At 43.8% G+C, this 17,381-nt stretch overlaps 1 protein-coding gene across 1 annotated transcript in view; it reads right to left on the bottom strand.

The window, feature by feature from the left end:
* Window positions 1-478: 478 nt before the first annotated feature.
* Window positions 479-17,381, bottom strand: part of gpm6ab (glycoprotein M6Ab) — a 29,362-nt gene continuing 12,459 nt past the window's right edge. The window contains exons 2-7 of the mRNA XM_075463291.1: window positions 14,676-14,868; window positions 13,727-13,883; window positions 11,107-11,260; window positions 8,953-9,029; window positions 8,806-8,871; window positions 479-5,730 (exon numbers count right to left, since the gene is read on the bottom strand). Coding sequence (XP_075319406.1) covers window positions 5,578-5,730; window positions 8,806-8,871; window positions 8,953-9,029; window positions 11,107-11,260; window positions 13,727-13,883; window positions 14,676-14,868 — 800 coding nt within the window. The 3' untranslated portion in view covers window positions 479-5,577. The remainder of the gene's footprint in view (window positions 5,731-8,805; window positions 8,872-8,952; window positions 9,030-11,106; window positions 11,261-13,726; window positions 13,884-14,675; window positions 14,869-17,381) is intronic.

Genomic DNA, 17,381 nt, shown 5'->3' with positions numbered 1-17,381 from the left:
CTGATTTAAAGGAGCCACTGTGGGTTCAGCATATTCCACACGTGAGACGAAGAAGTCGAGGCTTGATCCAATGAACTGACTGAAACATGAACCTGAGTCACTGAGGGGAATTAGGTGGATTCGTGAGATCAATCCTGACTTTTCTTTGTCTCTTTTCTTAACAATTTGCTCATTATTTGCATTCAGACTGTAGTTTTCCACTTTTATGACCCGATTCAAACTTGAACTGCATGATGACTTTATATTCATAACTGAAATGAGTCCATTAGATGGTTTGAGAACATCTTCTCCAGTCTGAGACGTCTCACTCTGCTGTGGGCGTCCTGTTCAGGGTACAGCTGTAAGCTCTGATAGAAGAGACTTTTATTCATAACAGGAGTTATATTTTCATCCAGAAATGATTCTGATGATTCTGAGGTAAAAACGTCATCATATTTCAACTCAATTCAATGTGAAATAAAGACACAAACTCCAGATGTTCCCTTTTTAACAAGTACACAAGTGTCTTATTTCATTTTATTTATATATGCAAGCAAGTTTATGTCTTTACAAATAAAAAAAAGCCACTGTCTGCCCAAGCTGTTGGCACAGATATGTACAAAAATGGAGGAGTGAATCAGATAAAGCCTGCTACTAAGCAGCCAGAGTGAAGTACAAAAAGACTATGGAGAACAGAAAAAACAGACTTCTGGCGTCCAAAATGTCCAACCTGACTACATGAATCTGCAACACGTGACATCAGCTGTGAGATGCGTGTTCAGTTCATGATGGACAAGAGCTGAAGTTGCTCAGGCACAGAGGATCTGATCGTCCAGCTCCAAGAGCTGCAGAAACAGGTCAAATCTTCCTCACAGGAGGCTGGAGGTCAGGTTTCATGCTTTGTTACGCTGACATGGTCAGTGTGTGAATCCTGAGCGGATCCTGGAATGGAGCGTGGGCCCATGTTCAGCCGTGGTCAGCGGGTAGACACAGAGGACGCAGGATGAACACGTGAGACACACAGTCAACGTTACAAGGAGACCGAACCAGATGGAGAGCGAGCTGCTCACAGCCTCCCCCAGAAAACAAGCCGCCTCACAGCAAACCGGATTCATGTCACAATTCTTTATGTTTTTCAGGCTGGTGCACACAAAGAGCACAGGGTCTCCCAATGAAAGTCACAAAACAATCACTGTGTCACATTCAGCATGTGGGGAAGCTCAGAAAGGTGAGGGGTACATGTTGGACAGATGTTGGACACATGCTCTGAGTCACTGTTTTACAGATTAAAACAACATTTCTTAGGTCTTGAAGCCCTGGAACACTCGCTGCTTCCCTTAAACACACATGAACAAGACTTTTCCTTGAAAGTCACAGAAATGAATCAGCGAAGTTCTCATATTTGTGACACTTTCCTGTGAGACGGGCAGCAAACCACCGACTTTAGCTTTGTTTAGGCTACATTTACACACCCTGAGGATGGAGATCTGATCTTTGTTCAAATGTAAATGAGACATTTTAGGTCTTTTCTGGGCTTTGGCAACCAGATGTCTACCAGTGAATCAGCAGTCATCTCAGTCTGAAGCCCAGTCTTCACAGCAGCACGGGAAGAAGCTTCAGCTCTTCCGTTTTAGCAGCCCTGCAGATGCAGATGGCTGTCTGAGCTCTCTGAGCTGTGCTCAGCTGCGTGGAGCTGCAGTTGTGCTGTTGACTGTGAGTTTAGATCAGGTAAGTGTAGCCTAAACGCCTGCAGACAGAGGAGGATGTGAGCAGTGGTGGGAGCAGGATGGTGGATGGCCAGAGCAATACATTACACCACATCTGCAAATCCACTTTATTAGGATAAACAATACAGAACACCATAATCATATCACTTAAGACTTGCAATCAGAGATTCATGCACTTGTATGCCAGAAATTTAAGGGGATGGATTTCTTGTTTTACACCTTGATTTAGTCAAACTGCTACAATATATTGCTCTGGTGGTAAACAACTGAGCAAGCAAGCTAGCTTAGCAACACCATTAGCAACAGGAACTGCGATACTGCACACTGAAAGTGGAAAATCAAAGAAAAACAGCAGAACAGCGTCAGTGGAAAAGAAGGATTTTTTTTGTCTCATTTTAATCATTAAAATTATGACCATTGAATGCATAACCATGCCACAAACAACAACTAGATTCACTGTCTTTTTTTTTATGTAGAATAAGATTATCTTCATTATTATGAATTCATTCGTTTTCATCATTACTTCTTCAGGTTATAACCAATGCTGCAAGACTATACACAGGTCCCACAGCGGGGAGCTCAATGCACTTACACACCAAGAATAAGAGAGAGAGAGAGCTCACAATGGTCAATAAGTGCACAAAAAACTATTTTTTCTTTTATCTGAGGTTAAAAACACTGACAAGACATCCATTGTCAGGCAATGAAATGATAGAATACTGTTACTGTAAAACTAGACCCTTAAAAATACTGACTGTTTGCAGCCGAGACACACCTGAACAGGACACGAGTCTGCTGGAGTCTCCCTTCTGCGACACACCTGCAATTTTCTGTTTGTCACATTCAGCTGCATTTACACGTCCGACCAGATGGAAACCTTCAGCTCAGCTTCCTTAAATCAGGCTGATTAACATCAGCTTTACTACCAAACATCGGACCTTTGATCACAGGCTTTTCTTCCTATTGGTCATCAATATGGGAAAAAAAAGCCCATTTTCATCAGCTCCTGAGGCACCACAGTGTGACTGACGCTGTGCACAGCATTTACTGATGTAGTTTCACAGCACACGACTAGTTTTAGATATGTTTACTTTCAGTTAATACGTCTACTGGTATGCAGCCTCCATCCAACGCTGTGGGACTGGTGTAAATGCAGCTTCCTGCAGGGAGCAGAGGCTCAGGACATTGGGACTGAGCCGCCTCCTCCAGACTCTGTAACCGATAGGAAGTTGTCCTCCCGGCTGCTCGCCTCCACCGTTTCACATATATGTATATCTTTATACAGAGTTAACGCAGGTGCAGTGCTTCAGACTGCCCACACAGAAAGAAAGAAAACACATTTCTCTTTTCTAATTAAATGATTTCACATTTAAAAAGTTTCAAAGATTAAAAGTTGATAATAAAATAGTGAGATGTTATCAGTGGAAAGTAAAAGAGCAACGAATTATGGCTCAGAGGGATGGCGGTGCTGGAGTGTGTGTGTGTGTGTGTGTGTGTGTGTGTGTGTGAGTGTGTGTGTGTGTGTGTGCGTGTGTGCATGTGCACGCTGGTTGTCTCATCAAATCAAACGGACGACATTACCATCTTCATCACATGCTTTCTGGAGACGAGCAGAACTCCTTCCCATCGTCTCTACTGGCAGATAGAGACTGGCTCAACACGGCTGAATGCAAAGTGAACACAACAGCCCTGAAAATGGAATATTCCTCCTGTGATGTGTAAACAGCATCGGACAGAAACTGAGCTGCTCATCAGGGAGATCTCTGGATCTTTGAAAGCAGCAGCAGCAGAAAACCAAAAACTCAGTCAGAACAAACTTATTTCAGCGGATCCTGGGAGCGTGAATAAGGGCAACTGGACTTCTTCTTGGTTCTTGGAGACGTTGAACAGCCCCTCTTCTACTTATAAGTTGATCCTTCCCACCTACCAGTGGAACATCTTGAAGAACCAAGGAGAAGGAGTCCAGTTGACCTCATTCAAGCTCTTAGGATTACCATGACCTGGATGACTGAGACTCTACATGACATATTCCCAACCAGATGACCCCGAGCTGCTGGTGTCGCCCCGCTGATCCAAGAAGATCCAGATTACAGCATCAAACTCAGAAGCACCTGAGGAGATCGTTATGTAAGACACCAAATAAAAAGCATAAAACTCCAGAGTAAAGCAAATCCTCTCTGAACAGTTAGCTTATGAGCTGGTTGTCATTCATTTTCAGCTCCCTTCAGCACCTCCTTCATCAGAAATGTTCTAAACTCCTCACAAAGACCGAAAGGTTCCGATGCTTTCAGGAGAAAAACAATAAGCTCCGCCTTTCAGGCGCACAGGCCGCTCAGACATCCATCTTATCACGTCCTCTGTGACGAGTTTACTGTTCAAAACATACTTCTAAAGAACGTTTGGTCACATTCGGGCTTGTTGATAAAAAGTAACAGAACGAAACCTTCAAGATGATTGGTGTGTGTGTGTGTGTGTGTGTGTGTGTGCAGAATCACTGAAATACAGATTCATAACATGAACGTGTGACAGAACCCAACCCACCCAACCCCTGCCCCTTTAAATACCCTCAGTGCTAAAATCACACATAAATAATCAAAACTGTGGCAAAATCCCAAAAAGTGAGAAAATCCTTGTTTAACAGACTGATGAGAACATGACAAAAAGACTTTGTGCTGCTAAGATGTGCTGTTTCTGAGGACAAATCACAAGTTTTATACAATCGGGGGAGGAGGAGGGGGGGAGCCCTGTTTCATCAGTTGCATGAACAGCCATCATTTAAGTGCTCTTTGTCCGGCAATAACATGAAGTCATCCATCAGTGATCATCATCAGCTGGTTTAAGTGCATTTATGGGAAAAACTCAACCTGTAAGAAGAGCGTGAGGAACGACTGATGAAACTGGGCTCAGGACGAAGAGGTCAGAGGTCAGAGATCAGAGGAGGAGGAGGGGGAAGAGGTCAAAGGTCAGAGATTAGAGGAGGGGGAGGGGGAGGAGGAAGAAGAGGAGGAGGAGGAGGAGGAAAAGTTGCCATAGCTACCCCATTTGTACCCAGGAGGCACACATTTCCTAAGGGAACTTATTTCTCTGCAACAGCAGTCATCAAAGTGGTGAAACGACACGACACAGCATGACACCACCGAACAACACTGCCTGCACAACACCGACCATCCAGTCACATCTACGTGTGTGTGTGTGTGTGTGTGTGTGTGCTGCAGGCTTTGGGAGGGATCAGGGACCCCCCCCACCTCCACAGTAAATGATGAGCTCATTCACGTGTCTGCTGTGGATCGTTGGCTTCGGCGACACCACGAGCACAAACACGACCGCGACAGAAACGCACGGCCCGATGAAACATGAGAAATTAAACTCTCTTTGGGTTTTTCTGGTCGTTCATTTTTGGTTTTTCTTTGTTATGCTGGTTTTAACTAATACTGAACTGTGAGAAAATAAGATTTCATAACTTTTCTTGTAATTGTTCCTGATTTGAAGGTCTTTTCTTTGCATTATTCTACTGAAAGTTGGGCATTTGAAATGAAAAAGTTAGTAAATTTAGAGCTTTAACGATGAGGAACTCTTTGTAGAGCATCGTCAGTTCGTTCCTCTTCCTCATTTTTAAGGTGGAGTTAAAGATTTCTCCTCAGTCCGAAGCAGAAGTCAGGAATTAAAAGTTTGGACGGACCACCGGAGCCGACGACCTGCAGCAGACACGAGGATGACGAGGTGGCTGTGTGTTCATCATTTATTGGTTTTCATCTCATGTCTGAGTGTGTCTTTGTGTTTTCTGTGACTCGTGTGTGTGTGTGTGTTTGTGTGTGTGTGTGTGTGTGTGTGTGTCTGACAGGTGAGTGTGTGTTTTCTGGAGGCTGCGTGTTTATGTGTAGGCATTGAGGCGTTCTTTGGAGCGCGTGGAGTGGATGTCGTGCAGCTCCTGCTCCTCCTTCGACTTGATGTCCTCGTACTTCTGCATCCGGCTGGCGTCCTTCAGGTAACCCCAGTTAGCAGCCAGAGCCATCAGGAAGTGGACCTGAGGAGGAGGAGCGGTCAGGTTTCATACCAGCAAGGACTCCTCCGGTGCACATGGAACAGGATTTCTAAAAGAAAATCTCTCTTTTGTGTACAATTGTACAGTCGTGGCGTCAGTTTGTACCTCAGTAATATTTAGCAGTACTGATTATCGTTCCCAAACTGCAGGTTTACTTGAGGTTCCCAGAGTTTCTAAAAGTAGAATGGGAGGCAGAGCCTTCAGTTATCAGGGCCCTCTCTTGTGGAATAAGCTGCCAGTAAATGTCCGGGAAGCAGACACCCTTTCCACTTTTAAGACCAGGCTTAAAACTTTCCTTTTTTATAAAGCTTATAGTTAGGTCTGTTGAATCTGATAGTGTATCTGCTAGTGTGTCTTGTCCTGCCTCCACCTCTGGCACCCTCTATACTTTCATTACCCCCTACCCGAACCAGGGTTTGAATCCCATTCCCGCTTATCTTACCTCTTTTATTTTTCCCCCTACCCGAACCAGGGTTTGCATCCCCACCCCGCTGTGACTGGTGTGCAGTTGGTGAGAGGCTGAGGTAGCTTGTGGCTGTAAAAAGATGGTTGTTGTGGTGTGAGGAGCAGATCTATATAGGGAGTATAGGGAATTACTCACTGAGTCTGGTCCTTTATTTTATTATTTATTTTTTCGTTAGCACAAGTTTCTTGTGTTTACCTTGAATAGGGATGGCTCAGGTAATCCTGAAACATCCCATAGTTAAGCTGCTATAGGCCTAGACTGCTGGGGGGCCTCATCTGTCACACCTTTCCTCACTTTACTCTCTTTATGTATATGTGATATTATTGTGGTCATTAACTCGTGTTTCCCTGTTCCAACAGATATCCTTTGAATGGTGTACAGTGCCGCCGCCGCTGCGCCCCCCCCCCCCCTTTCTGTCTTCTCAAACCCCAGCTGGTCGAGGCGGATGGCCACCCTTCCTGAGTCTGGTTCTGCCAGAGGTTTCTTCCTGTTAAAAGGGAGTCGTTTCTCTCCACAGTCGCCTCAGGCACGCTCAGGCCGGGAGATTGGACCGAAAAACAAAAAGTTTTCAGTGCAATCTGTTGGTTTTCTTAGCTAGGAAATTGTTTTTGAATTGGCTCTATATGAACGAATTGGATTATTTTATGAATTATGATTATTATTAATTAATTGAATTCCAATTGGCTTGAATTGGACTTACTATCTAAGTGCCTTGAGATGACATTTGTTGTATTTGGCGCTATATAAATAAAAATGAATTGAATTGAATTGAATTGAATTAATGATTATTTAATAAAGAACAAGCCTGGAGAATCCACCACATATTGATCAAAGTTTACTCTGTTTCTGTCCTCATAAAGTTTACGATCTGCTGCGGATACGAGCAGCAGAAAATCATTGAGCTTAATTCATTTTTATAACCTGAACAAACTAACTCTGATCAGCCTCATTTCTTCCTGTTTCTCTCCAAGCAGCCAGACTTTCCTGTAACCTTTAGAGTGTCCTGATCAACAGTTCTCCAGCTTCCTGAAGCTCTTTCAGAGTTTTTCTTTGGACATATTCTGCTTTTTCCCTCATCTTCAGTCCAGTCCTTGTACCTAAGCATCTTCAGAGGAATGTGTTTTTTCTTTGTTAAGCCACTTAACTCTGACCTATGAATCATTCAGGCAGAAAAAAGGCTCCGAACTCAAGGGATGAACCAGTGTTGTGTCCACACATAACAGACAACTTAGCAAAGAAGCCATTTTAAATTGGATCTTTAGGCACTTTGTTACCAGCAACCTGTCACAGAGACACATCATTTGTTCCCATTTCTTTAGTTGCATCTATGAAAAACAGCAAAGATAACACAGTTTGACAGACAGAAAACAGGATTTCTGCAGCAACAAGGTGATTCCCAAAGAGCTGTTAGCTGAAAACTTGGCATATCTCAGCAAGGTGTGCAGTGTGTCCTTAAAACATTTGAGGAAACTGGACAAGTGGAGGACAAAAGAAGAAGTGTCAGGTCTAAAAAACTATCTGCAGCTACCATATTACCACCATAAAAGGAACAGAGAAGAAGAGCTCTGTTGAGAGTGTGATGAGGAAGCAGAAAGTGAAGGAATCAGCGGCTGGACGAGGTTCTCTTTGAAGTTTGAGGGAACAATCAATCAACTTTGTCAAAGATGTAAAAAGACAGAGAAAAGAAAAAGATTCTGGATCGATAAAGGAAGATAGAATTGGACACCTTATGAGCCCTGTTCACATGCATTACGGATGCTTATTAAACTTCCTCTATGATGCCTCCATCTGTGTATTTAGATTCATAATCAAGGTGAAAACGATCCGATGGGCCATTTCATGCAGGTCACATTTGTCACGTCCAGGGGATTTTCCCCTTGTTTTCAGTCCTATGTTTTATCATGTTTTAGGTTGTGTTTTGGTTTTTAAATTCATGTTTTGCCATTGCTTTTCCCCTCACTTCACATACTAGCTCATTAGTTGTCATTCACGTCACCTGTTTGTTATTGTTCCCAGCTGCATTCATTCACCAACAACTCCCAGTTCCCTATTTAGTTTCCAGGCTCCCCTGTCCTCCTTTCCTTGGTTTTCACCCCTTCATGCCAAGACGGCGCGATAAGTTAAGTGTTATTCATGTTATACTAAGTAATGTTCCTTGTTTTGTTTTTCCTTAGTCATGTTTTTTTTTGTCCCACAGTTTAACATGGGACAAATTAAAATAGTGAGATAACATCTCACTATTTTATCCGGCTCAGCCGCGCCTTTCGTTTAACTTTGTAAATAAACCCAGTTTCTTGTTTTACATCTCTGAGTCCGCATCCATGTCCTACCAATCCACCCATTATTGACAACATTAACCTTTCATGTCTGAGGTCCACATCACAGATCACATGTGAACACAGCCTCACCAGCTGCAGTGGGTTGGAGGCAGAACTGAATCTCCAGTTAAGCTGCTGGTGTGAAGGGACCCGTGTTCATTTAATCCTGTTTTTTATATAAGCAGCACTTCATGTATATACTGAACCGTGTTCTGCTCATGTTCCTTCAGACACCTTTAAGCGTCTTCTGACCACCCACCCTCAGAAACTCACCATGGCGATGACAGCAGCTCCAGCTCCCGCCAACGCACACACAAACAGATGGAAGGTCAGGTCCAGCTGCAGCACAAACACACAGGGGTCATTTTACGGCTCTTTGACAGGTAAACACTCGTTTACCTCTGAGTCACATGGTCTCACCTCGTTGGAGTCACACATCCTTTTGAACTTCTCAGACTCTGTGCACACCTTCCTCTCCTCAGAGATGGTCACCGCTCCTGATGAACACAAACACACAAGAACTCTTCACACATCCATCTGTGGCAGCAGGCTGGAGGAATAACTCCGCTGCATCTTTAATTAAAGTTGACTGAATGAACACGTCGCTGCTCCCGCCCGGTGTGACCACATCTCTGAGTCCAAGCCCTTCTGCACTGCCAGGTTTCTTTAATGCTCTACCCCAGAGAGCAGCTCATTAGATGCAGTAATTAGTCCGCTGACAGGGGGTCTGTCTGCAGTTTGCAGCTCTGAACACTAGATGGCAGCACCACCAGTGGACAAAATGCCTCTCGCTGTTTCTTCTGGTTTGATGTGAGAACAACATGGTGGACAGCGCTGTGATTACATCGTGTAAATCATACGTTACCACTGCAGCATGTGATGGAAATGCACTGAAAATATTAACAAAGATGCATCAGTAGAATTAATGAGGAGATTGACCCTTTTTCTGCGTTTCTGCCGCTGATGAACACTTCAGTGCAGCCTGTGCATCTAATGATACTTTAATATATCTAAATGTCTGCATCATAAGTTCTCCATCAAAATCTAATCATCTTAACATGTAAATGCATTATTCCTGTTTTGGTTCATGAGTTCTGACTTTTTAAAGCCCTCGTTTCTGTGTAACTGTACTCCTGCACAGAACCTGAACTGGGTCACTCTGCCCTAAATGCTGCTGCCGACACACGAAGGAAGCAGCAAAGTTTGAACTTAAGTTAAAGGATTTTCCACTTTTCTGCCGAAACTTTCTCTCATTTTCTTTTCTTTTTTTTGGACTTGATCCTGTTATTCACCCTGTAAATCTGTGTTTTATTCTTCTTCTTCTGTCTCGTAACAGAACCGGTTATAGCAGCGTTGGTACCAGCGCATCGTGTTTTATTTTCATAGTTACACATGGAACATAAACTACGCTTTCACTACTCTCATTTGTCTTTTTAAATACTGAAAGCATCTGCTTCTTCTCACAACCTGAAATGTCCTAACTTTGCATTATTTATTTAAGGAGGAAGGAGAGGACTGAACCCCCATCTATCTGCTTCCCTTTCTGCTTCCCTCACACTCCGCTCGGTGGACACGTTCCCATCGTGTCACCTGGACACCCTCAGCGTCCTCGGGATACACTGTCGTCTGTGAGCTTGGGTAGTGACAACACTACGGTTGGACGTGTGCAGATAAAGCTTCTACAGGGAAGCGAGACTCAGCTTCATAAAATCCCTTCACCTTGTCTGCATACATCACGATGTGACTTTAGACATAAACAGTTGGGGACATCCAAGGTTATCCAAAAGAGGCAACATGTAAACCACCTTATGCACAATATGCTTCCTTTAAAAAGGAAAAACAGTCGTAACTTCACACATTAACCATAAACACACAAACAGGAGCCGAGTGTCTGATCCGAGCCTGCCATTAGAGAGCATGGAACACTGGGCCTTTTTACTGCCAGTTTGGCATTCTTGTGGCAAACATGCTGATTTTTCCATCATGTTTGCCATTTGAAATGTTGATGAGTCATCACTGAGTTGTCTGTGCTCAGCAGATTGATCCAAGCATGTCTGCTCAGTCAGAAATCAGGTGATTCTAAGAAAACTGACACCATTTCCAAATCACCAGAGGACTGAGGATTGTCTGTAAAACCTCTCTGTTTATGTGATTAATAGGAAATATGTTTCTATTCTACCGCTGGTCTGACTGGTGGTCCTGGTGGTCCGACTGATGGTCTGACTACTGGTCCGACCGGTGCTCGTGGTGGCAGTATGTTATATGGAACTGAACTGAGGGAGGGATGAATGCAGCCAAATACAGGACAGTTCTTAACAAAAACCTGCTCAAAGAAACTGGAGGCTGGGATGATAGTTCATCTTTCAGCAGCAAGTTTCAGGTCATGATCTTTCCTAAATTTGTTGAATAGTTATATCAGGTTATAGGAGGTAGATTTATGGGGGAAAAAAACAAATATAATCATTTAAAATCAATAGAACTGTAGTTACAGGATATAAAAAAGTAGAGGTCTGAACACTTTCTGCATCGGAATAGATGGAGACATCGTTAACAGTCTGTCATGGCTGCACGTACCGAACTGACGCAGGTCCAGGCAGAGGTTGGTTCCCTCCATCGAGCTGCTGTTCTGACACATGGACCAAACGTTGAAGTACATGAAGACCGGCAGGCTGGTGAAAGCCGTCACACCGAGCCACACCAGGAAGAAGAGGTAGGCCAGGAACATCAGCTGTGAACACAGAGGTGAGACGCCATGAGTCAGAGCGACTGAACCATTTAGGGGCTTTTGGTAAACTCAAGTAGCCTGATTAACATAGACTTTCAAATCTCTTCGAGATTCTGGTCTGACCAAGACCATAACGAATACGATTCGAAATGGCCTGGTCAACCCGCCTCCCTCGGGTTGCTACTGGTTGTGGCCAGAAAAGGCTGTGCCTGAGCTTAAGCCAATCACACCACTCTTTCCTCTGACGTATGATTTAGCTACCAGCGGGGCTAACTGGTAGATTAAACTCTTACCAAAGCCAGTAGGGAGCAAGGCGAAAACGTCTTTCCTGTCAAGAAATGATTCAAGGGCTGTTCTTTGCTCGATTTTTAACGAGAATCTCTCGTCAAACACTTTCATTACAGCATCTACAGCAGTGTCAAAAGCTTGACGCTGCTCCATGTTGGTATTGAATGAAGCGCTTCCGTGTACAATCCATGGGTTGAGTGGCAGTTCAACCACGTCACTACCTTGAACACGCCTCCACCCTGGGCCGTTGCCGCTGCTCAAAGTTGATTGCTTCCCGAAAAAGTGGGTGGAGTTCCCATTTTTTCGGGAACTCGAATCCACCTGAATGAGCAGTTTGCCTGAGTAAGTGTAGCAGAGCCGAAGGTGTTGCGTCACTGCGAGGGCGGAGCCTGGGTAAAACTCAAGTACTTCCTCCTGCCGGTTCAAACTTCACACCTTTAACCTGGTTAACCTGTTTAACCTGGTGGATTGCAGCCGAACTACTTCACTAACTACTTCATTAACGCTGCCAATTTGTGACCAACCCTGCTCAGGGTCCGTTTATACTAATCTGTTTCTATATCGTTTCTATCGCGGATGCACTGTCCATTTACATTAAAATACTGGAATACGACTTCATAGGTGGAAGGGTTCAAAGACGCCGGAGCCCACGTAAGCATTCGCATACGATGCTGATTTTAGCAGTTGTAAACGGTGAGAAACGGGGATACGCAGTGCTGAGCTCTAGCTACTCGGCTTTTATAATGAGAACCCAGCCACAGCAGCAACGCAAGCCGTACATGGAGCGCCGCTTTTGGGTTAGACCGGGAAGAAGCAGCGCATGGTGGGACAATTTCGTGGACCAAGTTGTTGTCGCCGAAGAATGGTTAATATAAAGCAGTTGCTCATGCTCCAGATGCAAGGGCGATCATGTGATGTGATGGCTGATTAGTCATGTGACTAGCGAATCAGCCGATCCCCGTTTCAGTGTAAATGTAAATAGTTTGCAAGACGCCGACACGAAGAAATGGTGAAATGAATTAATGTAAACAGAGCCTTAGAGTCTTCCACAATCCTTTAACTTTCCGCCTTCCCTTTAGCTAGTTAACGACTCGGGGTTAAACCCACAGTGTTGGGGTTCCTGTCGTGTTCTTTGGAAGCGACTGAACAGATAACCAACACTTTGTTTTACTGATGTGGACAAACTTACCTGTCACATGTTTTCTGAAGAGACTGAAATAATCTAATCTTACATTTCCGTCCCGATAGCCATTTATTTACTGAGAATCCTGCTGCCACCTAACTGTAGCCTCTTTTTAATCAGTCATTTCAGATCTCTTTCACTGCACTGTGGAGATTCCCTGTTTCCTGAATTATGAACATAAAATATGTGAAAGAAGCTTCTATGTCTTCTTGATGGTGCCCATAAAAATCCAGCTTCTCCACAGTTTAATACTTGGTTAAGGTGAAAAAACGTACAGCTGATAGATATTCATCTTTCCTGTACCTGGGTTACCTGTTAAAAGGGTGAATTCATGTTTATCATCTTTTCATCCGTTGACAGGAGCTTTAGGATCACTTGGCCTGTTGTTTGATGGTACTTTTTGTCACTTTTGACCTCCCCAACATCTCCTTAGCACCTGTTATCTAAAATGTGATTAGTTTCTGGGACTTTCTAGCCTGGCTGACGCGTCCACATCTCGATGAGATGGTGGTCTGGGAACTAGGTGTGCATTTTCTCGTATTTGAGGCGTGGTTTACGAATGCCTAGAGCCGTTTATTGGGCGCTACGAATGTCTATCAAATGGCGTCAGGTTCTTCCCATGCTGCTTTGCGCGCGATTCATAGCCAATTGTATCACTTATACCAGATGACGTATGTAAAGCGACAGAAATTCGAAGAGGAAGAAGAAAAAAAAGTAAAATAAAAGTAAACTTGCGTTCTAAGCTACTTAAAACACTTTCTAAGGCTGCATCGAACGGTAACGTTGTGTCCGCTGCCATGTTGGATTAACATTCTACAAGCTTCGGTGTAGCGCATAGACGTCGTCATCGTCTTGCTGCCCCCCCCGTTCTGTGATTGGTTCCCTAACTCAGGCAAAAATAAGGGCGGTGGTTTCCAGGCTGCCTTTGCAGTGTGAATGAAATCGTGCGCAAAGCAGCATGGGAATTCCCAGGCTAGGGACTTTCGGGGTTTTCTTACAAATGCAGTGAGGCAGCGTCCGCAGGCGGTGATCTTGAACTCTCCGTAGAGATCCCTGATGGCTCCGGTGGTGAAAAATCCTTCCACCAGCAACAGCACTCCAAACACAAAGAATCCAGCTGCAAGGCCATAAATGATGTACTTCAGGATGTCGATGCTGTGAAGAGGACGCACACACACACACACACACTCAGTGTCAGTGATTCAGAGTGTTTATCTGTTTACATGCCACGCTGCATCTTGATGTTTGCACACTTCAAACTGTGCATCTTCAGCTTAATCACCATGTGTGACGGCCAAAAACAACTCTGAGATGTGGGATGGAGGGTTGTGGAGACAGTGGGCGGGGCCTGTGGCCCCCTCATGATCGGCAGATAACTGTCGGATCAATAAGATTTGCCTGGTTCATGAGGGATGTCAAAATGAATGCATTAATTATAAGAGAATGTAAATTCCTCTTAATGTCACTAATTGTTTTGACACAACATGAACATTGGCACATTAATTGAACGTGACCCTCGATCCGCGCCGTAGTTTGGGAAATCATGAAGGAATGCAGCCAAATATTGTGGATGGAGGCTAAAACTGAGAAAAGAAAGTTCGGCCAGATAAGACCTCTCAATAAGACCAAAGTTATCTGCTGTTACTGTTGATGTGAGCTGTCTTATCACCACAGTGCTTTGTCCTAAACATCAGTTTCTGTCAGAACACAGCCGGTGCAGAGATGCCCTCCTTCCCCAAAGGAAGTTTGTAATAGAGACCCCTGAACAACTCCACCTGTGGCAGGTTGGACACAGTTACCATGTGTGAGATTATTTTATCAAAGTGTGAAAGTTTGAGTTTTCCATGATATGCTTTGAGAACGCCGCTGTTTATCAGAATGAAACACCTACATCCATAAAACAGAAATAATCTTTACAATTTTAAGTCTTTACAGACGGTCACTCACATGATAAACACGTCCAGCGTATCTCCAGGAGCTCTGATGACGTCAAAGTAGTTCTGCAGGATGTTGACGGTGCCGGTCAGAGCCTCGTGGCCACACCCACAGAACAAGGCCACGCCCATGTAGAGGAGGATGGTGGCGATGAGAGACGCCCAGGGCAGGCTGCCCACACATCGCTCACAGCACTCCTTGCAGCCTGGACACACAAACAGGGACAGCTGTGACATCTTTAACATGTTCTTGTGATGGTTACAGCACACCCTCCTTTTAAACACACAAACTCTATATAATATCATAATAACAGAATAATAAACAGAAACATACGCATAATAAAAGCATCAGAAGAATTAAGCAGCTAGTTTAACAGGTTATGGTGCAGAGCTGAAGAAGCCTCTGACTGAACAGCTTCTGTGTTATATCTTTTCTGCACAATCAGGTCCAGATGCTCCAGAGCCGTCCCCAAAGTCTCAAAAGCTCCACTTTCTCTTGCTGTTTGGCTGGCAGTTTGAACCACTTGATTAGTTTTAAGGTGTCTCTATAAATAGACCCTCAGGAGCCCACTCCAACATGAAGGAAACCCTCATGAAACACATGACTGTGAAAGTAGAGCTGGATAACTTGCATCAACGGCCGTAAGTACCAAGATGTTTGTTTCATGCCTATTTGATTCTGGATTTGATTCTTTGACTTTTAGAGTCAAAGAATCAAATATTCCATTGAATATTTTACCATTGAATTTTTTTCCATTTAATTTTTTGAAGTTGAATTTTTTTTTAGATGTTGAATTTTTTTACACTGATTTCTGTTTTTAGAAATATATATATATATATATATTTTTTTACACTGTTGGTTTTTCAAATTCAAAGTCTGATTTTGATGCTGTAAAAATTCAATATTAAAAATTCGTATTCAAACTGATGGCACAGAAAAATTTCCATAATCAAAGGAGAAGGTGGTGCTTTAAAACAAAAGGTTGTGTTTGAGTTTAGGTTTAATGAGAAACTGGAAGAAGCCCTCAAACATGAAGGAAGATTCAAACCAGTTCTAAAAAAGGGAACTGAGCGGTGAAACTAAAGAGAGATCGATGGCAGAAAGGATTCCTCCTCTGAGTGAAGCACAGCAGCATTTACAGCAAAGAGGAAGAATTTACAGTTTTATTCATGACAGCACAGACAGAAAGCTTCAGCGAGCAGCCGGATTCTCTTATGAGGTCTCGGGTTGGTTAGCAGCTTACCGAGGGAAAAATATCATTAACAGACAAAGCCTGAATAATACTTCAGCTCTGGTGCACACATTAATCTGTAGCAGCTGAATAAGTAAAATCAGGTGCTTATGAAAGGACCCTCTCTGCCCAGTGCAGAGATGCAGCCAGGATTTTTGCAGCTTAGCTGCCTTTAATGACCAGAATCCGGGGGAATCTGCCAATGTACCAACAGCACAAGTTAAGGAATGATCCCGCTGCCACTCCACAAGCTGTTTACGGTCGGCTGCTTTAACTTAAAACTTTAACTTTCTTTCCTGCCATGATGCTGCAGATTTTCTTCAGAACTTTCAAGACTAGCTGTGTAAGAAAGTGTCCTGAACTGTAAGAATATACACATTTCAACTTGAAAAGAAAAGCATCACCCGTTCCAGCAATAATCCTGATGATGTTAAGTGTGCAGATGCTGTTGCTTTGCCTTCATTTTATCATCATAATAGCTGCTTCTGCACAGTTGTTACCATCAAACGATTCGCTGTTGGTGAAGGGTTGCTGTTTTTTTCTGTGGCGTTCTCCTGTTTGGACTCATTAACTGGAGTTCTGCACCTGCCACATTACATAACTGCACCAACAATTCAGGCTTCATCAAGTGACTCACTTGTGCGGCTGCCTGTGATTTCACTGTAGCTGCAGCCAGATAAGGGGGGAGTGTGGGGGGCCCAGAAAGACTTTAACATCCCACTTTTCTTTGTTCGGTCGTAGCTCTGTGGTGTAACACAACGCTGGGCCACACAGGTCTTCTCAAAAATCTCATCTGTTCTAACTGCTGTGGCACAGATACTTCAGCTCGTCCAGTTTCTCCAACAGCTGTGCAAGAACACAGCACAACACAACATCAATCTTAAGGTTTAGGCACCAAACTACATGTTTAGGAGAAGAATATCAGTGATAACAAGGACATGGCAGAATGTAACATCTTAAGAGGGAGACCTGGTCTGGTTTGAGGGCAGAGTTGTAGCTGGTTTTATCAGGTGGCAGCTACAGCTGACCGGTCCGATCTGGTCAAGTTTGTCTCCATAAAGGTCTGACAAACATTAACAACCCTCCATTTTGTCAAAGCTTCTGAGGTGTTGAAGAGATCACTGCAAAGTGTTTACTGATGAACGAGCAACAACGTTCCCTAAGACGACTGTGGATGGAGGAGAATCACGACCCTCAAACAGGAGGCGTGAGAGGAGACCACCAGTTTCACTCTTCATTGGCTCCCTGTTAAATTCAGAATAGAATTTAAGATTCTTCTCCTCACATATAAAGCTCTTAATGACCGAGCTCCATCATATCTTAAAGGTCTCATTATAAAAATACTTTACGAACAGAGCACTTAGACTGCAGGTTTAACTTGTGGTTCCCAGAGTTTCTAAAAGTAGAATGGGAGGCAGAGCCTTCAGTTATCAGGCCCCTCTCTGTGGAACCAGTTTGGCTTCAGGAAGCAGACACCCTCTCTACCT

The sequence above is a fragment of the Odontesthes bonariensis genome, chromosome 4 (genome assembly GCF_027942865.1).
Source record: "Odontesthes bonariensis isolate fOdoBon6 chromosome 4, fOdoBon6.hap1, whole genome shotgun sequence".
Taxonomy (NCBI): Eukaryota; Metazoa; Chordata; class Actinopteri; order Atheriniformes; family Atherinopsidae; genus Odontesthes; species Odontesthes bonariensis.
Note: the sequence above shows the minus strand (reverse complement) of the source record. Positions and strands in the feature narration are given on the sequence as shown.